The sequence below is a fragment of the Podarcis cretensis genome, assembly GCF_951804945.1.
Source record: "Podarcis cretensis genome assembly, chromosome: 9".
NCBI classification, from domain to species: domain Eukaryota; kingdom Metazoa; phylum Chordata; class Lepidosauria; order Squamata; family Lacertidae; genus Podarcis; species Podarcis cretensis.
The window spans coordinates 19373832-19400635 of NC_137178.1; the positions used below are offsets into that span (position 1 = coordinate 19373832).

A 26804-nucleotide genomic window follows, 5' to 3' on the forward strand; every position below is an offset into this window, starting at 1 on the left:
CAAACATCTCTAGAGGGACCCAATGCAGACTGGCAATTTCAATTCTGGCTACAGCCAGCAGCAGAGCTAGCAGATCCTTGTGAACCAGGGTGGGATTTAAATTGCTTTCGATGGCCACGAGAGCTAATACCAGATCTGGAGTTAAAAATTGGTTTGCAGTCAATGGACTAGGGAGTCTAGGCTAGTTCCCTAAAGGGTCCAAGAACCCTCCCATCACTTTCCCAAAGCCCGCCTGGCTTTTGGAAGGAAGCAGCAGTCCTCCAGCCTCCTGCCTCCTGCCCAAAGCTCGGGAAGCTTCTGTCTGGTTTAGGGAGGCGTGATGCTCATGCGCGTGATGCTGGAATATCAAACAAATGACAACTCTTCCCTACCACCCCCCACCCCAAATCGCCCTTGTAAACTGGTGCTTCTGGCCCTAACTGTTCCTCTATGGAAAATTTCACTGCATGGCACTGAAACATACACCTATTCAGCTAAGTTTGTATGGAAATAAGTTACAGATCAGTCTGCATTTTGGCTCTTTGTGTGTGTCATGTTCCTAGTTCAACACTATGAGCAAGCCACAAAACCAATTATGAGTACTAATAGCCTAAAATTGCAGTCAGATATCAACCAAAGTGCACCTTTACCTTGTGTAAGGCATTTATGATACCTGCTGGCTGTTGTGGTCTAAAAACCAATGCATTCACTAGTTGCCAAGCCCAGTTATTTTAATGCTGCTGCTTACTAATGCCTCTTGGCTGCCCCCAGGGAAGATGCTTAAATAGGAGCCATGCTCCTCCTTTACCACCATGGCATTAGCCTAATCATCTATTCTTTCTAAGCCTATCTATCATCATATATATATCCAGGCAAACAGATATTATATAGTATGTGATTTTTAAAAAGTTCCATCCATCAGCAAAATAATGGCATAAATATACCAGTCAAATGAATTGTTGTTGTTTAGTCGTGTCCAACTCTTCGTGACCCCGTGGACCAGAGCACACCAGGCACTCCTGTCTTCCACTGCCTCCTGCAGTTTGGTCAAACTCATGTTGGTAGCTTCGAGAACACTGTCCAACCATCTCGTCCTCTGTTGTCCCCTTCTCCTTGTGCCCTCCATCTTTCCCAACATCAGGGTCTTTTCCAGGGAGTCTTCTCTTCTCACGAGGTGGCCAAAGTATTGGAGCCTCAGCTTCAGGATCTGTCCTTCCAGTGAGCACTCAGGGCTGATTTCCTTAAGAATGGATAGGTTTGATCTTCTTGCAGTCCATGGGACTCTCAAGAGTCTCTTCCAGCACCATAATTCAAAAGCATCAATTCTAAATGAATTAGGTAATTTAATAAGAAACAAACATTTTGCTAAAGGACCAACTGGAACATTTAGTCACTGACCTGCAAGGGTTGTTACGCTATGTGCACATGCGCATAGCAATTGAGAACATGATGTACTAAACTATTCCTTCTTAACTAGCTTGACAGCTACCTGCCCTTTAAAAATGAAGCAGTACATTCACTCCTTGTTGCTAAAGCAATGGAATTAAACAGAGCAACTTGGCTTTAGTTTTAGAAAGAGGACGGCTGAGGGATACACTTCCTCTCTCATTGCATGTAAGGCCTTGTTGGGATAAGATAGCCTATGTTTCAAACCTCATGAGTGAGACTTGTTAAAAATAAATAAATTGAACAAACAACATCTCTGACTAGCATGAATAATAATAAATAACTGACCCTGGAATCCTGACCAGATTCACTTTTACACTTTTCAATATATTCATAAGTACAAAATCCCTCCTTTATTCCAAATCTGCTTTTCAGATACAAACTTGTGAATTTCCCTGCTCACATTTAAGTAAACGTAAGCATTTCTAGGCCTAAGGGATATATTTAAGCACATGCTTATCTTTTCTGCTGAAATCTGCATGTTTCCACTCAGGCTCATATGCATGTTTGCTCAGAAGTAAGTCCTATTCCATTCAGTGGAGCTTACTCTCAAGTAAAAATGCATAGGGTTCAGTCTTAAATACAGTTAAGTTTATAGTTATAGTTACCATAGTTATAGTTCCCAAATCTGATGTAAGCAGGCCTTTTGTGTGTAGGCAGCCAAGGTGTGTTTGCAGAATTCAATGGATCTCCAAACACATTTTATGCAACTGCTCCATTCTTCCTGAAGCTGCCCCATCCTCATCAGAATTCCTTCATTTGGTTTGATCTCTTATTTTTCTTGAATTCTTGAAGTGTTGTTTGTCCCACCTCAACTCTTTCTGTGTAGTTTTAGAACAACTGGAAGGACCAGTATTTTGTCTGATAAAAATAAATTGATGGCTTTAAAAATAAATTAAAATCCTGGTTGTCTCCACCTCCCTGATGTCTGATGCTATGTATTCCTGTCATACGTAAGGAATAACTTTCACTTGCTTTCCAGAACTTGCTTTCCAGAACATCAAATCAAATACCTTTATTGACATCACAACAACAAAAAACCTGAGTTTACATATTTCTGAGCACAGTTCCAAGTGCTGGTTATGACCTATAGAGCCCTATATGGCTTGGGTCCAAGATATCTGAAAGAGCAGATTCCCTCATACAAACCTGCATGGGTTTTGATATCTACAGGGGAGGCTTTTCTCTTGATCCCACCACTCTCACAGGTATGCTTGGTAGGGACGCAGGAGAAGGCTTTCTCGGTGGTTGCTCCCAGACTTTGGAACTCCCTTCCTAGAGAAATTAGACTGGCTCCCTCTTTGTTCTCCTTCTGCAAGCAGGTGAAGACAGGCTTTAAGGAACTGAGAGGTTTTAAGGAAAGGACTAGTGTTGTAATATTTTTATTGTAATGACCTGTACGTTTTAAATATCTCTTTTAAATATATATATATATATATATATATATATATATATATATATAAATTCTAATCATCTTTAATTGGTTTTTTAAATTATGGCTCCCCACCCCAATGTTTTTAACTGTTTCTATTTTAGTTGTAAGGTGAAAAGGCAGGATGATGATGATGATGATGATGATGATAATAATAATAATAATAATAATAATACACAATGCAACGGCTTCCATGCAGCTCCATTGAAACTGGCGGCTTAGCAGGTGTTTGCCTGTATGAAATAGCATGTAAGGCATGTTCAGACAGGAGTTTTCTGTGCTCCTGATTAGACCTTTAAGTCCACAACTGGAAGCGTCAGATGTGCTCCACGAAGGGAAGGGAAGGATCTTGTTTCACTCACAATGGGAGACCAGTCATGCAAACTACACAGCCCACCTTGGTACTATGTTGGTCTCTGTCAGCCATGGAGACTGGCGGGGGTCTAGTGTCTTCTGAAGCAGAGAGGTAGCTTGCTTAATTACAACAGGCTGGTACATCAGACAATGGATTCCTTTCATTCAGCCAGGAGATGATGAATGCATGCATCACTGTGGGTGGTAAGGAAAGGCTGACATGACCAAGCATGCTGGAAACAGAAGTTATTTTTCAAGCATGGCAATCTAGTCTAGTACAAAGTCAAACAAGACATCAGTCAGCAGATTCAGGACCAGGCCTGCAATTCTAGACCATTATAACGGGCAGGTAGGAGAAACTGCTGTAAACACACTTGACAAGAGCAAATGCTTTGTGTTTATCATCCATTTATTTTCATCCCATCTTTCCTCCAAGGAGCTCACGACATGACCCGTCCCTTTTTTCTTAACAATATAACCCTGTGAAGTAGGTTGGGCTGTGAGATAACAAATGGCACAAGGTGAGCTTCATATCTGAATGGGGATGTAACACTGGGTGTTTTCTGCCCCAGTCCAACCTGCTAACATCCTGACTCTGCATCACATAATTCATAACCATTTACAATACAGTGGTACCTCAGGTTACATACACTTCAGGTGACATACGCTTCAGGTTACAGACTCTGCTAACTCAGAAATAGTGCTTCAGGTTAAGAACTTTGCTTCAGGATGAGAATAGAAATCGTGCTCCAGCGGCGCGGCAGCAGCAGCAGGAGGCCCCATTAGCTAAAGTGGTGCTTCAGGTTAAGAACAGTTTCAGGTTAAGAACGGACCTCCAGAATGAATTAAGTACTTAACCCGAAGTACCACTGTAGTCTAAAAATGAAAGACAAGGCAACACCATGTTATTACTAGATCCACCCTCTCCAGAATGCTTTGCCTTAAGAAAGCCCCATCCTTCCTTTCTCAGAGCAAGACAGGATGGAAGAAGAGCCTCTTGAGGGGCTTCTCTGGACCTGCCTGGGCTAACAGTGCGCAAAACAAGTGGGGACAGCAAGTGCCAGTTCACACACACACACTCAATCTGAGACAATTGTCTCAAATCATGTTCGGACTGACCTGAACATTGGGCACATGCAGTTTCAATAATCAATTTTATTTTGTGATGTGATATCCATTCTTGCATTTCAAAATATTTGAAGCTCCATTGTTTAGGTGTATGAATGCTATTGTGCATTTTATTATCCATTGAATTCAAAGGCTACCATCTCTGTTGAATTCTGTTGATTTTAGTGGGGGAATAATAAAATCAAAGACTTAACTATTAAGGTCCTCTCCAACTCTTTATCAAGTCCAACCCCCTACAATGCACAACTCTCAACTTGATCATGCCAAGGAAGAGTTCACTACTTCTCATGCACTTATTTTCTACAGTCAGACAGCTGTTGCCACCATAAAGTTCTTCTAGATATTTAGTCAGAATCTCCTTTCTTGCAAGTTGAATCCATTGGTTTGGGTCCTACTCTCTGAAGCAGGAAAACAAGCTTGCTCCATCCTCCACAAAGACAGCACTTTAGATATTTGAAAATGGCTATCCTATCTCCTCTTGGTCTCCTCTTTACCAGGCCAAACACACCGAATTCTCTCTTTATGCTTGGTTTCCAGACCCTTGATCATTTCAGTCACCTTCCTCTGCACAGTTCCACCTTGTCAATATCCTTCTGGACATAGTATTCCAGGTGTGTTCTGACCAAGGCAGAACAGAGCAGGACTATTCCTTTCCTTGATGTGGAGAAGTGCCCTGTACCACACTGCTTTTAATGGGTCTCGTTCCCTAATAAATTGCACCTAGACTTGCTATAGGCCGACCTGCTCTTCTTGGGCATGAGCTCCTCAAAATTCAACGGGATCTACCCGGATGTCCACCGCCTGAGGCAAAACAGGAAGGTGCTCACACCACACTGCCCATCCTGCTACCGGACCCCCAGCCTTGCTTCCCAGGGCAGCTGTGGCTTCCAGCAAGATCGCACAAGGCGGTTTTGTAGGACTCTTGCCAAGATCTCACTGGAACCCAGAAACCACCACAGCAGCTTGCAGGCACCCCTTAAAGGCAGACCCCGCATGGATTGCCCCATTCTGGGACTTTCTTCCTTTAGAAGTAATTATAGAATTACACCGCCTTAAATCGAAAGGTCGGCGGTTCGAATCCCTGCGGCGGGAATTTGCATACCAGAAAACTGTACAAACAAACCACACTAAAAAATTCTGCAACGGATATAATGGGCAGCAATCTCTGAAAAGTGCATGCATAGACTAATAAGAGTATGTTAGAAGCCTATTCTTTTGTTCTCCCAGATTTGTACAAAACCAGAAAACTGCAAATTTGCAATTGTTACAATTGCTTTTGCACAAATCTTGCATGGGAATATTTTTAAATGCATATATATATATATATATATATATTGGGACGCAGGTGGCGCTGTGGGTTATAGCCTCAGCGCCTAGGACTTGCCGATCGAAAGGTCGGCGGTTCGAATCCCTGCCGCGGGGTGCGCTCCCGCTGCTCGGTCCCAGCGCCTGCCAACCTAGCAGTTCGAAAGCACCTCCGGGTGCAAGTAGATAAATAGGGACCGCTTACCAGCGGGAAGGTAAACGGCGTTTCCGTGTGCGGCTCTGGCTCTGGCTCTGGCTCTGGCTCTGGCCAGAGCAGCGATGTCACGCTGGCCACCTGACCCGGAAGTGTCTCCGGACAGCGCTGGCCCCTGGCCTCTTGAGTGAGATGGGCGCACAACCCCAGAGTCTGTCAAGACTGGCCCGTACGGGCAGGGGTACCTTTACCTTTACCTTTAAGTATGTGCGCAACGCCAGCTAATAATAGGGCCCGGGCGCGCTTCGTTTTAAGTGGACCGTGCTTTAAAGTTGTTATTTAAGGGAGACCGTAGCCTTACGTATACTTTGCTAGCGTCAGTTACTTCCGAAAAAACGTACGTTAGAGAGAGGGGGGCCGGGGGTCCTGGCTGTTCAGCAAGTTCTGCTGGAGCTCGGCTTCCCTGCGCCGGGTCCCGCTCTCCCCGCCCCCCTCCGGGCGTCGCGCGTCTCTCAGCTTCCCTCCCCTCTCAGCTGGCGAGAGAGCTTCGCCGTCCCTCCTGAGCCGGGGAGGGGAGGAGCCACGCGAAAAGGGGCGGAAGTGCAAACAAGAGCCCGAGGAGAGCGAGCGAGCGAGCGAGCTTCGGCTTGCCGTCTGCTCCCACACGCTCGCGAGTTTGCTGGGAGCGCCTGCGCGTCGTCGGTCTGCTGCCGCTGCTGCCGCTGCCGCTGCTGCTGCCTGTGCGCCCTGAACTCCGCGCGCCTCGGAAGTGAGTGGAGGGCTTTTGTCTTTTGCGCGGGAGAGAGTGGGAAAAGCGGGCTTTTGCCCGAGGGGCCCCCGCGCCGCTTGAGGAGGACGAGGCTCCCTTGCAAAAAGGCAGCGGGGAAGCCCTTCGCGGAGGGCGACGCCTTTGGCCAGGGCGTGGGGCGAGGCAGGGGCTGCTCCTCTTCCTCCCCGCGGCGCCGGCTCACTTGGAGCCGTGAGGGCGTGAGAGAAGCCCGCCGCGAAGGAGACCTGGGTCGGCAGCAAAGTGCGTGCAGAGGAAGGGAATCAAAGCCGGGAGGGAGAGTTCCGCCAACGAGGCTCGAGTGCCGAGAGGCAGCCCTCAAAGTCCGGAATATAAGACATTCAGAGATTTCTTATTTCTTATTTCTCTTTCCAGTTCCACCCATCCACTACCTCGACTTTATCTTTTCAGAGAGGCGCACTCTTGTCCGTGGCAATGGGGTGAAGTCTCAGGAGTGTCTGTCTGCCTGTCTGCCTCTCCCCTCGCCCCCCTTTCAAAGACCGAGTGTGATCGAGTAAACGGGAAGTGAGCAGCCAGCTATAATCTTGTTTGTTAGGTGCCTGCGCTGCCTCTCCTTGGGGTCCTTTCCCCAGCTTCACTTTCCCCTTGAAAAAGAAAATCACATTTCATCAGCAAGACTTTAGCTAGCCGTTCCTGCAGCCTGCTGACTAACCTGTAATCCGGACGTGGCAAAAGACAGCATGGAGGGGGAATGAGTCTTAGGGAACACATTCAGGGCAGGGCAGGTTGAAGGGTGTGGGATTGTTTGATGGCTCTGTTTTTCTGGCCGTTGTCAGGGCTTTGGTAACTAGGCTGCAGCCAGATAGAAAAAGTAGAAGTCCCCTGTGTGTGTGTGCACATACATGCACACCCACATGATATATGGTTAGTGTGGCTTGACCTTTAAGGGTAGGGCTTTTTGTTTTGGTGCCCTGTAGCTGCCATATTTTGTGGTATCCTTAAAAATATAATGCAGTGTAGCAGCCTGTTCCTTGCTAATTTAACTATACAATCTTCATGGGAACAGATGCCCATCTGAGACTTTAGGGGAGCAATGAGATGCAACTTAAACATTCCAAAAATGTTGCGTTGGCAACATTAGCCAAGTGCGAGTCTTTAAATGTCAAAATGAGCATCTAAAGTCTCTTGAGGGGAAACGATTGCAGCTTCAATGAAACACGGAGGTGAAACAGAGATAGCAGATGATGGCGCTAAGCTAGTCTTTAGTACTTGTGTTGTGCATACAGTACATTAAACCAGATAACTACCACCATTAATGCATTAATTTCCAGAATATGACATCCTCAAGTATAGACATGCTGTGTATTAATTGCAGAAAGGGGCAGTGAGCATGTTCTATGAGTGGTTGCCAGTGGAGGTTAAAGCACATCGCTAACCTCTGACATTCTGTGCTTTGAACTCCTGCCTGTAGCAGTGGGTCTCAGGTTTGGTTTTGGGGCTGGCAGAGAAAGAGAAGGCTTTTTCGCAGTAGTAAGTCGCTCTCTTGAAGGAGGTGAGATACCAGTAGTCTTTCAATTTGACAGCCACTAGAAGGATGCTGGTCCAACTATGTACTTGTGTATATGTATTTAGAATTTTGCCTTGATACAGTGTGTCCCTCACCCCTGCCTTGGGGAGGCTTGTTGTGCAGTTTGAGAAACTTTAATATGAATTGTTGTGGTATGCTAAACCATATTTGGGCAATGTTGTCAATGCAACAATAAAAAATGCTACTCGTTTTGTAGTTTTGCCACCCCACACCACAGCAGTAAATATTATTCAAGGAAATAAGAAGTATCCTTTATAACACTCCCCAAATCACTTGGGGTAAATGCAGTTCCACATAAATACTAAGTAACTTTAGTATCTTTCCATACCATGCTTTGGTTTCGTTTTACAGTCTGTGCAGCCTCTCAGCCTTTCCAAATCGATGGGAATGGATAACAGCTTCTACGTAAGGCTCAGTTACAATATTTTATCTCATGTGGTGCTGAAACACTTCGCTTGAACTTTGAACAGCAGCAACAAATCTACCATTAAAAAAAATGCCTTAGGCTTCATATGCAAATATTTCGCTTGCAAAATGTTGGTTTGTGTTATGTAACTTCTGCTACCTACTACTTTGTGTGCTTTAGGAGTTAGGTAGAAGATTTCAAGGGCTGTTTTTTTTTTTACTGCATTAACTTTAACACTTGCTGTAACTGTACTGTAGTGTTCATATGCACGTATTTCTAAATTCATAAAGTCTGAGAAACCCTTTTAAAAATGAAAAATGATATAATTATTCATTTTAAGAATGTATTGTTTTATTGATTCCTTTTATGCAGTTTTAAAAGGAAGTTGCTTTGACTATTGGTCTATAACTTTATTGGTTGTTTAATAACAATAACAATAAATTCAGAGAGCTGCAGATATTTCACAGCAAGAAAGCCAGTGATTAATTATTCATAATTATTTACTATCCTAACCTGATATGTGCTAAGGTACATGCATATGTGTGCAGACCCCAATTCCACGTTTTGCAGTATCATTTCGGCCTAAGCTTAGGGTAACAATTGAATAACCCTTGTGATTTGTAATTATTGTGTAACAATGCAATTCTTGTTGCATTGTATCATTTCGGCCTGAGCTTAGGGTAACAATTGAATAACCCTTGCTATTTGTAATTACTATGTAACAGTTAATGCAATTCTTTATTCTTTCATCTGTGCTCAGATGTTTGCTTTTGCTCACCTTAAGGCAGTGGAAATAGAACCCTTCCTTATCTTGGGGTGACACTAAACATTTAGCTTAATCCTCCATGGTTTGACTGAAAACAAATAAGTGGCATTCAAGGCTTTGGAGAAGCTAGACAGCAGAGGTTCCATCTTGATGGCTTGAGGGCGGTTGCGGAGTAGGAGGAAATGGAACAGCCGCAACCTAGAATCCTTTATGTGCCATGTTTTCAGTTCCATTCTCTTGCGCCTTTGAAGCATTTTTCCTTCAGAAGAGAGAGACTGAGGCAACACCCAGGGCTGAGTTCTGAGGGGACTCGGCCATGGAATCTATTTTTGGAACTGGGCTGAGCAGGGTTCATGTATGGCATTTTTCAGTGTGTACACAAAGCATCTTGCATGTAAACCTAAACACCATATGTGTAACATAGGAAGCTTGCTAGGGGCACATTTTGCTAGCAAATTTGGACTTCTTCCTGTGTGTCTCTGTGTGTGTATGTGTAAAGGACCCCTGACAGTTAAGTCCAGTCACGAACGACTCAGGTTGTGGCACTCATCTCGCTTTACTGGCTGAGAGAGCTGACATTTGTCCACAGTTTTTCCAGGTCATGTGGCCAGCATGACTAAGTCACTTCTGGCAAACCAGAGCAGCGCACGGAAACGCCATTTACCTTCCCACCGGAGCGGTACCTATTTATCTACTTACACTTTGACGTGCTTTCACTTTGACGTGCTTTCAAACTGCTAGGTTGGCCAGAGCTGGGACTGAACAACGGGAGCTTGCCCTGTCGCGGGGATTCGAATATTTATATGTATATGCAGTATCTAGCATCTAACCTTTAGCATAGGAGCTACATCTCTCCAGTCCCCACCCATGTTTAGAATGAAAGAGGAAGCTTTCTGAGCAAAGATGGCTCACTATTCTATCTGTCATTCTGTTGTTTTCCACCTTTCTATTGGTATTGGCAACACAGAATAAGAACATAGCAGTAGAAGTGGAAAAAAGCACCTCGAAATAACACCTAGCACTTGTTTATTTTTATTTATTAAATTTGTATACTGCCCTTCATAGGTGGATCTTGGGGCCATTGACATCATAAAAATACAAAATATAAACACAAAATATATAGTAAAAACAAGGAAAAAAAATGAAACAATAACTCCCTCCACCCTCTTCCCACAAACACATTTAAAAGGATGTAGGCAGCGTATGAGCAAAATACTCAGGGGAGGGAAGCTCTCACTTTGTGCTAGCCTTGGAAGCACACAAGAACATGATGCATCTCTATCTCCAGGTGTTGAGGGCTGTCTGTCGCCACCCAGAAGCTCAGCAGAGAGCGAGAGAAGGACAGCCCCCTTGAGATATTCTTTCTATTTGTGAATGACTTACAAAGTAAGCGCCCATTCCCTCTCTACCCTGAATCCTTTGCAGTGCTGGAATACGGATGCGAGGGGTTTGTTCCTTTGGTCTGTGGCAAATGGAAGGTTCAGGGAAGGGGGAAAGAGAGAGAGATCTCCTTCATGCTCATCTGCAAATAAAATTGACAGGAAAATATTCCTCGTTCACTAGTGGCTAGGCTACCTGGATAGGGATACTACATTTGTGTAACCCTGTGCGATACATGCCTTCCTGCAAAAGGATTTCAAAAGTGCAGCACCATTCCAGGGAAGTCCCTCTTTCTAGCCTGGTGTAATGTAGACTACAAACTTGTGGGTTCCCAGGGAAAGGTCTTTGAAGACCTTGGTGGGGAAGTGGTGTTCCATAAGATACTAGTCTTAGCGCAGGCTTCCTCAAACTTGGCCCTCTAGATGTTTTGAGACTACAATTCCCACCATCCCTGACCACTGGCCCTGCTAGCTAGGGATCATGGGAGTTGTAGGTCAAAAACATCTGGAGGGCTGAGTTTGCGGAAGCCTGTCTTAGGGATTTTAGAGAGAACTGGTCGCTACTGCAACATTTCATGGTTCTCTGTGACTGAGCAACCATCAGTTACGTGGTAGTTGCCAAACAGTCTCTTAAGAGAAGTTGAGTTAGAATTCATTGTGGTAATCCAAGCAGGATTGCAAATTCCCTGTCATGCAGGAAGTGGTGCAGCTGGACAACCAGACAAAGCTAGCAAAAAGCACTCCTGGCACAGATGCAACCAGCATATGAGGAACACGAGGTGTACTTCCAAGCTGCAAGGTCTATTTTTAGGCTGATATTTGCCCTGTCCAAAACTAGCAAGTACTCATCTCCTTATTTTACTAACGTCAGTGTTTCTCTTACAAAGGTTCTAGTTAATTGGTTAGTCAGCTTTTGCAGGGTGATTTGCATCAGAACGTTTTCTGAGGCCCTAGAGTATGGTCTACTTTAGCAGGCTTGTTTTGCTTGTATTTAGTAAACAAAGCTAAAAGCTTTGAAACTTCCAAGCTCACTTAGTATCTGTTTGCAGTGTTGCATCCATTCATTGTTACTATTGACCTTACGAAATACCCCCCCCCCTGAAAATTCACAGGCAGGGCTTTGGACGTTGGTGACTCTCCTCTTAGAGACTTCAAAATGTTAATATCTGAAGGCCGTATTGCAATTGTTCTTTGTATGTGAGTTTCTTCAACTTTCCAAATAATCTTTTAAAACTTATTTACAGGCATTAATTCTCTGGAATTAGACCTTGACTTCCAGACACCATGAACAACTACAGCGTTTCTTTGGTTGGTCCAGCCCCCTGGGGTTTCAGGCTTCAAGGTGGCAAAGACTTCAACATGCCTCTGACCATCTCTCGGGTGAGCCTATTTTGCCTTTTAAAAACCTTTTTGTTCCAAAAGCTGCAGCAACATGTGCCACTTGAAACTAGTGAAAAGGAATATTTGGTAACATTATGTGCCTGCTGAATGAAGAGGCATTCAATTCATTTGGGTGCAATTTGGGCATTCATCTTGTTTTTAAGAGAAGTAGCAGTGTCCCGTCTTAGAAGTGGTAGTAATGGCCTTCAAAAGTTTATTAACTGACATCGTCACTAATTAAAAGAGTATTTCCTGTCCTTTTGTATTTGTGTCAAAATTAATATTTTGCTTGTGTTCTTGCTTTTTATCAGTTGTGGATCTGAATTTCGACATGGTAGGAGAATACACTTGAATGTATTAGTTGTGATAGACATTCAGGTTATAAAATGGCAAAAAGCAACAGCCAGAACCTGATTCCTGAGTGGTGCACTTTCCTTTCCTTTAGTGTAATTGAGAGGTGGAGAGAGACTTCTGTGGGAATGGGACTTAAATTAGGACTGGGGGTTTGTTAAAATGACCAGGTCTTCTCATATCCATTCTTTGGTAGGTAAAGGTAAAGGTAAAGGACCCCTGGATGGTTAAGTCCAGTCAAAGGTGACTATGGGGTTGCGGCACTCATCTCACTTCAGGCTCAGGGAGCCAGCGTTTGTCCACAGACATCTTTCCCGGTCACGTGGCCAGCATGACTAAACCGCTTCTGGTGCAACAGAACACTGTGACGAAAGTCAGAGCACACGGAAATGCCGTTTATCTTCCCCCAGCAGCGATACCTATTTATCTACTTGCACTGGTGTGCTTTCAAACTGTTAGGTTGGCAGAAGCTGGGAACAGAGCAAAGGGAGCTCACCCCATTGTGCAGACTTTCTGATTGGCAAGCTCAAGAGGCTCAGTGGTTTAGACCACAGCACCACCAGTGTCCCCCCATCCTTTGGTAAAAGTAGTCAACTGACTAGGAAAATGCTGTTGAATAATGTATATGTGCCCTGTGAAAGGGCAACCCTATGACTTCTTACCCAGAAAATAGTTTCCTGTTAACTATTCCAGACTAGAATACTTACAACTTTCTTTTGCAAAGGTAGCTCAAATTATTTAATTTATTTTATTTAAAAATATTTAAAAGGGCCCTTGTGTGTGGTGATGGTAGAAAGAAATGCTTCCTGACTTCATAAGATCAGAGAGAACAGGTGGATAGCACAGTCCAATAGTCTTCAATGTTTTTTAACCCTGGACCTTCCTATAACCCAAGCATGCATTTGGGAACCCATGATGGTAATGTTTGTGGTAAGTCCTCATCCACCAGTTGAAGGCCAATGGCATAGACAACGGAAAAACAAAGGAAATGGGTAATATAGCAGAAAGAAAATTCGAAGCAAGCAGTTTAAGATAACACATTAGGGGAGTCAACACTTGGAAAAATGTGTTCTCCAAAGCTGATTATGTTGAGGAGTTCTGAGCTGTCATGGAGTCTCTAGGTTGGATCTATTTTGTAAGTTGTTCTTTTAAACTAGAAAAAATGTGTATTACCATGCAGGGGTCTTTAAAATATCCTAGGGTAAATAAAGGGACTGTTTTCCCCCCATTGCATTTCTTTCCTCTGCTTCCTTAAAAGACCACATTTTTAAAATGGTCCAGCTAACACATTAATTCCCAATACATAACCCACTAGCATCTTGTAACAGCAGTGCTGCCTTGGGCTCCTTTGGGAGGAAGGGTGGGATATAAATTTAATAATGCAAGTCTCATGAAAGCAAATGCAATTTATGCATCATGTTTATGTGTGTGTGACAGGTCCCCAGTGGATTGCATCCATATTAATAAGTATGAACTAGGACTACAAATACATTATACACATACACACACAGTCCAAATGTAGATTGGAGTTAATGTTCAGTGTGTGTTCCTTTGTACGGCATGTTGGAATTAACACACTTCATTCTGGTATGCTGATCAATTGCTCCTCTGATAGTATAATGGAACTGTGTTGTCTTATGGGTACATCAGAACAGGGTGTACAACACAACACTCTTCTCTTCCCAGTAAAGCCAGAAGTGCTAGCTAATTAAATGTTGATAAAGAAATGCGCGAACAAAGGAGCAGAGCTGTTTATGTGCCCTTTACCAAGGTCCTGCTGTCTTGTTGTGACCTTCTTGGGTTTGGGGAAAGTCATGCGTGCAATTCATTCTGTACTGCGAGAGCAAGTTATTTTTATGGCTTTGTATTGGGAGCTGGCATCCCCATACTGCTGCGTACAAAGGGAAGCTTAAAAATACTTTTCAACAGCACTTTTAAACGGCGACTAAATAGAAATTAGTTCCTAATGGATTTTATTATTAGCAAGAGCCATCCATAAAAGCAAAAGTCATATTCAGTAAAGCACCAAGAGTTTCCTTCATAAAAACCGCTGCACTCACAGCTTCAGTAGAATTGGTAGCTGCCTGTTTGAAATGGAAAAAATGATTTCAGCTTTCAAATGTCGGGTGAAGTAAGCTCAAGCGAATGGAGAAGGCTTTGATCTGAGCTAATTGCAAGCTACGAAACTTTAAACAATTTGCCATCTTTACCTTCACGGTTGCCATAGCAAGCCTGCTATTTTCAACCCGGTTTATGGTTCTACAAACTGGATTATAGGGAAGACCCATGGAATCAGATTTAATTTAGGGCAGCCTTTCCAAACCTGGTGCCCTCCAGATGTGACGGGCTATAATGACTGTCATACCTGGCCATTGGTGTGCTGGCAGGGGCTGGTGGGAGATGCAGCCCCAAACATCTGGAGGGCACCATGCTGGGGAAAGCTCATTTAGTGACTAACTTCCTAGAATGGAAGCAGTAAAGTAAAGGTAGTCAGCAAGGAAGAGAGAGAGAATTGGAAAACATTTAATGGGAGTAAAAAGCGGACGGGAACAAAACTGTGAACGGAATTAAAGGGTATTTTAGGAGTACCGTTACATTAAATCACCTTATGCATAATGTCTCTTTAGATTAGGCATTTATTTATTTTGAGTATTTATGCCCACCTACTAAATGAAGTTGTCTAGGTGGCTTATGATATATGGCTTCAGATACAGTAACATAAACAAGAAATATTATAGAAGTAACAAAAAGCCATCATCGTCCCCTCCCCGAGCCCTCAGTTATTCCGGTTGTCATTCTGCTTCTGAATCTCTGGAGCAGATCTTGGAGGAAATGATCCAGACTCGGAAATGACAGCTGAAGTAGCCAGATGCTGGTCCCCTGCAGAGCAACCTCCTCACATGTGCTGCTGCTGTTTTGCCTTGCAGTTCCTGGCTCTGTAGGTAGATGCAAAACAGGAAGCTGCTTTATACTGAGTTAGAACATCAGTCCATCTAGCTCAGCATTGCCTGTACCTTGGGTTAAGAACTTAATTCATTCCGGAGGTCCGTTCTTAACCTGAAACTGTTCTTAACCTGAAGCACCACTTTAGCTAATGGGACCTCCTGCTGCCGCCATGCCACTACTGTGCGATTTCTGTTCTCATCCTGAAGCAAAGTTCTTAACCCGAGATACTACCGTATTTTTCGTCCTATAGGGTGCACCGGCCCATAGGATGCACCTCGTTTTTTGGGGCGGGGAATGAATAAAAAAAATTATTCCCCCCCCAGCCGCGGCTGCTGCCCCAAGCCTTGCACACACTTGCCCGAACCCATAGGACGCACACACATTTCCCCTTCATTTTTGGAGGGGGAAAAGTGCGTCCTATGGGGCGAAAAATACGGTATTTCTGGGTTAGCAGAGTCTGTAACCTGAAGCGTCTGTAACCTGAAGTGTATGTAACCCGAGGTACCACTGTACTGACTGACAACAGCTCTCCAGGGCTTCAGGCAGGGGGCCTCTCCCAGTCCTCCCTGGCTTTTCCTAGGGGTTGAATCTGGAGCATGGAAGCTCTACCACTGAGACAGATACTAGCAGAACAAAGCTTCTGATGCTGTTCCATCTGCCATTCTCAAGACTGTGAAGGAGGTGCAAATGGGCACGAGGCAGTTTTGCTCCTGAAAAGCAAGCACAAGAACCTTAGCCAGTAGATGTAGTTTAAAAAGACTATTGAGTACTTCCAGTATAGTATTGTGATCATTGTTTCGCAGCACTTTTTGTTGAGTAACAGGATGAATTTTACGCTTGAGGAGTATGTATCAAATCTCCAAGGAGGCCTCTGAATCCCCCTTCTTTTGCTTCATTTTCAGGGGGCATATGTGGGTATCCTCCCTATTATAATTAGTTGAGCATTCCTTGTCTCCAAGGGGAGCTGGTTCCTCTGTGAGTCCAGTGAACATACGTTCATGCACCACAATTGCTGGACTGGGATCGAATTATACCACTATAGGAAAAGCAAACATTTTTTCTTGCTCGGCTTCATTCTTAAGTAGGTTGCAAATCTGGACTGTTTAAAATAAGAAGCTTTCAGTTAAATGTCAAATGAAGGTAAGCTATATAGGTTTAAGATGCCTTTCATATCAACTGAAATGCTTGAAAGAAGCGTGACACAGATTCCTGGATCTGTTGTGCACACCTCTCTCCTCACTCCAATAGACTTAAATACTTATGTCCTCTTATGAAATACGTGTAGCAGTAAACTTTGTAGAGTTTGTTTGCTAGGAGTGACTGCCTATAAGCACAACCTAGTGGAAAGAAAGCTTAATTTCACACCTGTAACAAAACAAATGAACGAACGAGTGGAAAGTTGCAGATGCATATGTTTACATAATATATTTGTATGTTTTGACCCCACTTCTCTCTCTCTCTGTCCTCCACTCTTCACACACAAACATGGTAGGTTTAGCCACTCAGTAGTTGTATATGTGCTCTCCATACTTCACTCATAGCTGCTGAACGTTCCACTTATCCGGATATAGGAACACTCAACTGGATGATGCTGTTAACCATGCTAACCTGATGGAGAGGGGGAGAATAGTAGGGTGAGTGGCTTGTGGCTGCAGAGGAGATGGAAGGAAGGAAGGAAGGAAGGGAGGGAGGGAGGGAGGGAGGGAAATGCTGCAGTGGGAGCTGGGAAAAAACAGGGAAGCCTGATCACTTCTTAGATATTCCTTTTTCTGTTCTAAAAAGCAAGGCTTGAACATTTAGGTAGGTGGTGACTCCAAGCATGTGTTCTGCAAGTATTGGCTGTGCTACTGTGGGAAACCTGGAAATAGTGTACACTGAAGCTTGTTTGTATTGGGACCAGAGATAGGTTGGGCATATAGCAGCTCAAGAGATCATACTTCAGCTGAATAGTGGGTGGCACTACTCATTTGTCTTTGTATCAATAGAGGGTTCTCAATGGGAAAGCTTCTGAATGAACTTGCAACCTAATTTGCTCTGTGCAACCAGTTCCACACTAGTTTCAGGGGGAAATAGGACCTTTCTGGGCCACAATGCTGGGGAACACATGAAATGGTGGTGAAACTTGGCATGCAGGGGAACAGGTGCCCAGTCTGTATTTTAAAGGGCAAAGAAGCAGTTTTAATGTGCCCTTTCCTCTACATTATACTGCTTGTTACTAGTTATCTACAATGCAAAATGTAGCATGAGAAACCATCCTAACTGAATCTGTTTCTACCTTATATTCATTTCAAAGAAAGAGCATTAACTGACAGGCAATAACAAAGAAGCAGATGGCTAGTTGCAAAACATCCAAAATGAGCCTTTGGGCAAGTTCCACACAAGTACATTCTGTTTAATGTAAACAAGGAAGAATTAGACTTTGTTTTTCTTATTTTCATACTGAACTCAGAGGGCTGTCCCCACCATTTTGAAGAGCTATTTTTAGTTGAATCTGCTTTCTCATTATTCATTTGTCGATGGTTATCTTTAAGGGCATTGTGAGAAGAGACAGGGAGTTGAAAGGTTTGTTTGTTTTTCTTGGTTGAGTGCCAGGAGATAATATGGGTTCCTAACTTTTTTGAAAGGAGGGGAGAAAGCCTTCCATCCTACTATCCATATAAGGAAATGCATGACAGAAGATTATCTTTTGTTAGCTTAAAATAGTGGGAAAATTGGTATTTCCTTGACCAAATAAAATGTTTTTCATAGTTGGCTTCTGAACTTTAGGAATGCAGCAAAACCCTGTCAGTTTACGCCTTAAATGGATGCATGAAGTAAGGTCTAATTGTTTTGTCTTGTGTCTGAAGATATCTTTAATTTTAAAACTTGCTTAATTTAGTTTACTGAGAGTGTCTATTCTGAGCAACAACCTAATTTTTTACTGCATCATATGATTGATGTACGATACCAATGTGCTTGTCTGCTAGGCAGGAGTGAAACTTTCCCCATCAGAGAAAATCTACATTCATCCATTGGATTCTGTTTGTACTTATGCTCTGTGTAATCCCTTGCCACCTATTTATCTCTTTTTTATTGATTGATATTTTGTACTTTATTTAAAAGCATCAAGAGTCTGGCATACTTCTTTTTTTACCTACTTACTTAAGTGTCCACTTCACAAAATTGGCTCAGACTCAAGACATGACAACTTAGCCTGCAACAAACTTGTTAATCCTTCAGGAGCCACAAGCAGGTCTCTTTGTGCTTGCTGCAATGGACTAACACAACCTCTCTGGAATTAGACACTTGATCAGGAGCTCCAAAATTTCCCAGGTGCCTCACTGCCAGAGCACTTGGTAGTATTGCCTTAGGAATATGTACCATTTTTTTCAGTCTTTACTTGGCTGTTTTGTTGGTTTTCTTTGCATCCTTTAATGCTCTTAGAAAAACATGGTTGTGTCATTCTTACTTTTATTCCGATTTCCCTTGCACATTTGTTTTACTGTTGCATCATATTGGCTTGGCTCCCAAGTTAACTAAAGGAAATTAATTCATGGAAGGAAAGTTTCTCATCCCTTCCTTCCCCTTGCAGTCACCTGCACCCTCTGCAAAGGTGTTCATATGAACAGTGGCCTGAATGATGTGGAATGGGACATGGTGGGTATTATGGGCATGGAGAATTATCCCAAAATTAGGGAATTTTCCTATGTGGACTTACTGAGTTCTTTAACTTCTATTTGGCGATTCATGCCATTGTACTGATGTTGTGAAGATAATCCACAGGGAGCCTGGAATTATTTTGTCATATGCATTCTCTCCCCACCCCCAATCAGTCAAGTTGTAATCACTTCTTCAGGATCTCTTTAGTGACTCACCTTTAGTGTTATAGCCTTAGCTACTTTACATAATTTTGTCATGTATGGATCTTGCACCCAGCCCAGCTTTCTAGATGTGCAATGAATATGAATTTAAGCTCAGAAAGAGCCCATGACTTTTATTACATAACACTCTGTGCATGTTATGCTTAAGTGCTAAAGCAAACACTCTTTACATGCAACCCAAAATATCTTTTAAACATATGGTCTCTTGGCTTATATAGCTTCTTTGTTCTATGTCAGTAATAGATGGGGGTTGAGGGAATTGGTCTTTCCCATTTTCTATCATGTGCTTGGCAGCACTTCTGCAATATACACAATTCATTTGTGGCTCATGGTAGGTAGAGAAAAGGGAGCACTTTGCCTTTCAAAATTAGTAGAATGTATATGGGTTACTCAGATATGCAAGATTAGTCTTTTGGGAGCTGCTGCTCAAGGACATGATGGTAAAATGGTATTTTATAGGACAGTAAAATAGTGTTTTGTGTTTTTTCCCTACTTGCATTATAGTTAGCAAGCTGCAACACAGACATAACAAACTGCATAAGACAAGGAATTGATGTGAAATATTAAAGTTAACCAATACAATAAAAACAGTAACTAAGAGCCACCATTTATCAAACTGATTATTCCAATCATAGTAAGAAGTATTTATTACAAAGGGAAATTGAAATAAATGTAAGCAAGCTGATATATTATTATAGTATCCGTGATCCATCAGCACAAAAAATGAGAGTTTGTGTGGTGCTGTGTTGTGCAACTCCGGGCCATCTACATGAGTTCAGTACAGTGGTACCTCGGGTTACAGATGCTTCAGGTTACAGACGCTTCAGGTTACAGAGTCCGCTAACTCAGAAATAGTACCTCAGGTTAAGAGCTTTGCTTCAGGATGAGAACAGAAATAGTGTTCCAGCGGCGCGGTGGCAGCGGGAGGCCCCATTAGCTAAAGTGGTACCTCAGGTTAAGAAGAGTTTCAGGTTAAGAACGGACCTCCAGAATGAATTAAGTTCTTAACCAGAAGTACCACTGTATAGCAAAGTTTGGGCACAATCAACCTGTGCACCAAGTTAGGCCCTGTACAGATCCCAATTTGTCCTGGCAAGGCTGCGTCTCCTAGGCCATGTCCTCTCACCCCCTCCTGGCAAGTAGAGATGTGGCTGTGAGAGAACAAAAGGAAGCTTAAAAGTGTGCTTCCAATTGTTTGTTAGCAAGCAAGTCTTGCTGTCTTCAATGACTAGGAACTCTGCAGGGCCCTGCTGTCACCACTGATGGACATTGGCGGCAAACCTTGCTTGCCAAAGAACAATTCAAGGTGCTCCCATCTCTAGTCTAGCAACCAAAATTGGAGCAAGACCGCAGCAGCTGTATGTATCTTAATTGTGCCCTTCCATGTCATTGGTAAATTAGGTCATGTTGTTAAACCATTGGTATGGTAATTCTTTTTGCTGCCTTTGGGTTAATTTTACTTCTGGGACTGAGTTCCAGCAGTCATGAAGTGTTGCAAGCTTGACATTGTAGCAGACAACTCTGGATTTAAAATATGGAACAGGCCACTGTTCCTTTGGCTTCTGCTTCCCTCTCTTGTGGATGACAAGGCAGTTTGTAGAATCATATGGTGCTGCCATCATCCTACCCCAACTTAGCCCATGTGGTGGAGTGTAATAGAAGTAGCATCTTACTGAACCAAGGCTGAACCAAGATGCATGATTGTCCCCCATATGACTGCATTAAACAGCAATAAAACATGTGAACCAGAATCACTGTAACAGAGCATGTTGGGTATAACCATCACTGGTTTTATGCAATCCAGAAATTTTCCCTCTGTCTCCTCTGACATTCCAACAGATTTGGGGGCACATATCTTGAACTGCACACTTATTCCTACTTCCTTTGTTATTTGTGGAAGCCTGGCTATTGTTGTTGATCTTTTGGTTAACACAGTACAGATACTTCTGTGGCTGCAGCATACACGATAGACGTTTCAGACTTTTGGAGAAGATTGTGGGCTATAAGCTAAGCCAGTGAGGGTTGTGGTAATCATTTCCAGCTTTGTCAGTGTGGTGCAGAAACTCCAAGTGACCTTCACGATCTTTCCCCTTTGTGGTATGTCTGTGTTTCCCAGTGTTGTTAAGTGACATTCTGGTGCCTAACCAGATGACACATTTCCTTTTTTGGTATTTTGTAAAACAGCTTCTCAGATGAACTTCAGGAAGAAATAGTAGTGGTTTGCATTTTTGTATTGTGGGTGCAGAAGCTGAAGGAACGGGTGTGTTTCAAGAAAAACTGGGTATTGGGACTTTGAATAAAACTATGCTGTCTGAGTGTGGATCACATATCACCTTATGCTTCTGTCATAGAAATATACTACACCAAGGAAACTGAGTGGTTTCTAGGAGGTGTGCTTACTGCTGTGTTGGTGCAAAGTTGCAAGTTGTGAAATTGCAGTAAAGTTGCCTGCAGGTAGACTGGCACAAATTGGGGAGTGGAATCTTTCTAAATTTAATTGTACATTATACAGTGGTACCTCGGGTTACATGCGCTTCAGGTTACATACACTTAAGGTTACAGACTCCGCTAACCCAGAAATAGTGCTTCAGGTTAAGAACTTTGCTTCAGGATAAGAACAGAAATCGGGCTCCAGTGGTGCGGCAGCAGCAGGAGGTCCCATTAGCTAAAGTGGTGCTTCAGGTTAAGAACAGTTTCAGGTTAAGAACGGACCTCCAGAACGAATTAAGTACTTAACCTGAGGTACCACTGTATAGTGAACTGAGCTCTTTCAAAGAAGTTCTCAGAACCAAACTTTGCAACACTTCTTTAAAAAGTGGAATGAGATCCTCTTCCAGTGCCTCTGGCCTTTTGGACTGTCCCAGTTTCCTCATAGAAGATTTCCCCCTCCAGATTGAACTTTTAAATCGAATGCTGATCATGGCAGGATTAAGTGTCATGAACTTGTTTTGATACTTGACCTGGGTGAGACTGCTGCCTTAAGTACTTAATGAATAGCCTAGGTCAGCTCCATAACTGTGCAGAATTAAGTTGCTGTCTGTCACTGACATGGCACCGAACATTCTGTTATCGTTTAAAGCCTTTGTCTGTCAATATTTTGTTCTAGAATTGAATTAGGTCATGTGAATCCATGTTTGCTGGTGAGTTCAGTTATATATGAAATATACTAAAGTGATTTATATTGGTAATCATTTGTATATGTATACTCATGGTATTTTTTCAAGTGCACATATGCAGTGTTAGAAACTCAGATATGTATTCTAGGTGCCAAATGGCTTCTTAAACCAAGGTTACAGTCACCAAAATGGAATGTTTAGTTGCCATTTTGGGACAAGACGGCTGTAAAGTCTTATTTTTCAAAACAATGGGCTGACTGTGATTGATTCTCATTTAAACATCTGTCTATTTCAGATGACAACCTTGAGCTAGTTTAAGGGCTTTGAGAACTTAAAGAAGAAAAGTCACTTTTCCCAGGGACAGTCCACATATATATTGGCCTGTTCTGACCTCTTTCTCTTAGTGGTGATTGCTCCTGCTCAGGCTTCACAGAAATAGCATTTTGGTTCCAGAAATTCATTCCGATTGTGCAGATAAAATATAACTGATAGAATTCTACAGGATGGGGTATTAGTGTGTACAAACAGTCCAGATCCAATGATTACCAGGCATGTATCTCCAGAAGGTGGTAATGTCGGGCACCATCTTGGCGCCCAGGCATCTTCACTTGGTCGAAAGTGGTCAAAAGCCAGGTTCAAAATGCACCTGGCTAATTTTGAACACTGCACCTATGGTCTTCTTAGACTTTCTTAATGGATGTTAAGTATTGAGAAGTGACTTTTCACACAGCTGCCCTATGTGACCTTAGCACCCCGACTTCCACTCTCAGTGATATTCTGCAATTATAGCACTGAAGACTCTTGATATTTAAGGACGGATTGAGGTGCTAGTAATGCTATAGTGTATCACAAAGCTGCATCTTTTTTGGAGAGTTCTTCAAAGCTGTAGTGCTCAGCTGCTGAATACAGTACTTTCATATATGAAGTAACTAGTTCATCTGCAGATAAGGACTCTGCAGTCCTTCTATGAACTTCTATGAACAATAGAGATGTTGGTAGTGGGAGAAGACTATCACTTCCATTCACTCCTTGTGGACTTCCCAGAGGCATCAGTTGTCCACTGTCTGAGGAAGGACGCCAGACTGAATGAACCATTGGTGAAAATGTGACTAAATGGCCTGTCATAGAGCAAGCTTTCATTTTGGAGTGCTGCCGTGTTGGCTCAGCTTGCAGTGTGAATCATGAATCAAGCAGACGCCAGTCTGAAGTTGGTCTGAAGATTGAACCAATGCACACAGGAAACATTGATGGCTACAGAGAAATAGGAGCCATGTAATAAACTGTATTGGTGCAAGATTGGAGCCTACACTGCTGCCATGGCACTCTACTTGGGGACAGCATGGAAACTTCATTTGGTTCTGAATATGATGGCTAGACTTTTGTGGGTGTGGGTGTGTGGAAAGGCAGATCATATCATGCCAGTTATGTTTCAACTTCATTGGCTTCCAATTTGTTTCTGGGCTCAATTTAAGGCTCAGGGATCCAGGGGTGGGGGCACATGCCAGTGGGTGAGCAGGTCAAGAGGCAACAAGGGGAGCAACAGATGTGACTCCTGCCTTTTGTACAATAGACTGCATTCCAGTCATGCCTAGTCATAGGTTTCTACACTTCCACCTGTGTCTCTATCCAGGCAAGCAAGAGACATTAGCATAATTCTAGGACACTTTCCAGCCAGGCAAAAGCACTCAAGAGCGTGGAGCAGGGCCAGTTAGGCATGTGGCCTGGGGAAAGTCCCAAGAGCCAGGGAGACTTGGACTACCACTTTCAACCCTTGGGCTCATGTATCCCTACCTCTGATGTAAAGAACCACCTGAGGAATTGACTCTTTGCCATAAGAGGCTGCCTGAGCTTTGCAGTTCAGTTTCTGAAGCATTCCTCATTGTCCCTTTGCCAGTGAAAATACAGCTGTTGGGAAGCAAAGACAGGGTCTTCTTAGCATATGGAAAAGCGATTGTGTTAAGGTGGACATTTTTTTTTTAGTCGAGCTTTTTATGTTATTGGTCTGCTGCTGATGGTGTGGTTTTTATGATGCTGTTTTACTGTCATTTTTATTGTCTTTAAGAAAACAACATTGTGATTTATATTTATATCATAAGCCTTTGCGAATTGGATTTTGTCGCATGTAAATTCAGGATATAATGTCCAAATAAATAAAAATCGAAGTCAAGGTTAGTTTTACAGTTTATCCAACACTGGGAATACTTTGAGCTAAAATCAAGCTAAAAATTCTTACTTCATAATTTTCAACATATTTGCTTTCCCCCCAGCTTTTGGCAGCTAATGGAGAATTGCCTTAGTTTTGACTTGTTCAAACAGCAATGTCATGTTAATGATAGCTGCCAATCTGATAAGATGGTGGTTAGCATCTTGCTGAAAATAAAATGCTTTCTGAGGCGGCTGATTTGATTCATATAGAGAAAGCCACACTCAAAATAGTTGAATGTGGTAGATTTTGATCTTGTAAACAAACAAAAACATTCAAACAAACAAACAAACAAACAGAGCTAAACTTCCGTCTATTAACTGTTTTCACTTTTCCATGACTATAGCACAGGAGAAGTTGCCAGCCTTTTTGGACCAGAAGGCACAGCTTAGATTTTGAGAGAGTTCTGGTGGCATCTTTCACAAAATAATTGCTCTGTGCAGGTGCACCAAAACACGAAAATAAGAGACAGCCACCATGACAACCTTATGGGAAGTCAGCTACGTCCTGCTTGTGCAGATCACACAATATTGATATCTTCCTCTCTCTTGCACACAAACACTCTGATGCTGTTGTTAACCAATAGCAGCAGGGAACATTCCTCAGTTCCAGGGAACATATACAAGGTAGCCACACGGCACTCGCTCTCATTTCACAGAAATTGCTTTAAAAGTACCTGCACATTTTGACTCATAACTTTCTTTCCAGGAGGACTAGAGACTTACTTAAAACAACAACAACTCAGAGTCTGGGGCAGCTTCCCAGGGCCACCAGTAAAAGCCTTTGCCCACGAGTGCTGGGTTGGCAAGCCCTGATATAGAAGTTGAGGAGAAAGCATAAATATGACAAGTGGTGGTTTGAGTGTTCTTTGTATCTGCAACTTTGACTTACTTTTAGACAAACTCCTCTCCTTTCACAGTCATTGCAGCTAAAGTCTCATGCATCAAGATACAGTGTCCAGTGAAACAATTTTGCTACTAGCTTGCACAGAGCTGGGTTTCAAATATCCATCGGGGTTCAGCTTCTTCCGTCTGTGTGCAATTCTAGTGTACAGCTGGAAGGCTATGAGCACTATTTCCTAACTTCTTTCTTTTTTGTCATCCTTAACAAATACCTTCCATTTTTGCCAGAAAGTAGATGCTGTATGCAACAGTTAGCGCAGCTGAAAGTGTTGCATCAATTCCACCACCCACCCCGAATATTTATTTGTTGTATGCTGGGTCATATGTAATTTTATCTTTGAATGCAGTAACACAATACCACAACTTGGAAAGTGTGCATTTTACTAGCATGCCTAACTTCTCCAGCAGTATAACGTGTGAAATAACTTTGAGCAAACAAATTAAAATGGAAGTTTGCCCAAATTTTTAGGAGTGTGAAGGTACTGGGATACTGGTTTCCTTGTGCTTCAATAGTGGTGTTTTTTAAAAAAATAATAGACAGAGTTTTACTTATTTATGTAGTTATTGGAAAGTTTTGGTGACACATCATCAGGATATGTTTAAGTTGCAGTGAATTGCATTAAGATTTAGTTCAGGTGCTATGAAGTCCTTGTACTTCATAGTCATACTCGGCATAAATTGTACAGGTTGTGACACCTAGACTGGTAAGTGGTGCTATGCAGCCATTGCTCCAGAACTGCTAGTTAGCAATTATCCAACTGCATGTGTACGAAAATCTATAAAGTGTTGTGTGTTTCTCATGCCTTTTATTGTCTTTTCTTTTTAATAGCCTGGGAAAAAGCGCCTAACATTTACTGGATTTTTAAAAGCACTTTTTCCCCCCTTAGCTTCCCCAGTGTGTCTCTTACTGCAGCGTATCCTGTACGTTTATGCCCATATGCCAAACCAATGACATGCTCCACATCATTTTACTGCAATAATCCATCCAGATGCTAACTAACTCCAGGCCATTCCCATAAAACCTCCCACTGCAAACCGAGATTGCTTTTCCATTTCGGTTATGCACATCAGACATAGAAAGGCATCAGACATCAAAAGCATCAATCATTAAGTCCTTTCTCTCCCCCCCCCCCAGCTTTCTGAAAACAGTGCTTGATTTACCTTGCAGAGTGAAATTGTTGGCCATGAATTGCCCAGGCTTTACTGGAATAAAATAAGCGTCCATTTTAGAAACGGTAAATCTTTAGCTGCCTAATGCTGGCTTTTTGGTTGATGGCAACTAATTGCTACTTTGCCATCCCTGAAGAGGAAAGGTCTTATCCAAACACCAGTGATGTGCATGCACAGAAACAAGCATTTAT

The 26804-nt window shown here is 42.8% G+C and overlaps 1 protein-coding gene across 4 annotated transcripts in view; it reads left to right on the forward strand.

The window, feature by feature from the left end:
• Positions 1 to 6240: 6240 nt before the first annotated feature.
• Positions 6241 to 26804, forward strand: part of PDLIM5 (PDZ and LIM domain 5) — a 126850-nt gene continuing 106286 nt past the window's right edge. The window contains exons 1-3 of one of the 4 annotated variants that reach the window (XM_079990792.1): positions 6241 to 6567; positions 8486 to 8539; positions 11930 to 12065. In XM_079990792.1, coding sequence (XP_079846918.1) covers positions 11970 to 12065 — 96 coding nt within the window. In that variant the 5' untranslated portion in view covers positions 6241 to 6567; positions 8486 to 8539; positions 11930 to 11969. The remainder of the gene's footprint in view (positions 6568 to 8485; positions 8540 to 11929; positions 12066 to 26804) is intronic. The other 3 variants (XM_079990791.1, XM_079990793.1, XM_079990794.1) reach the window with 3 other exon arrangements.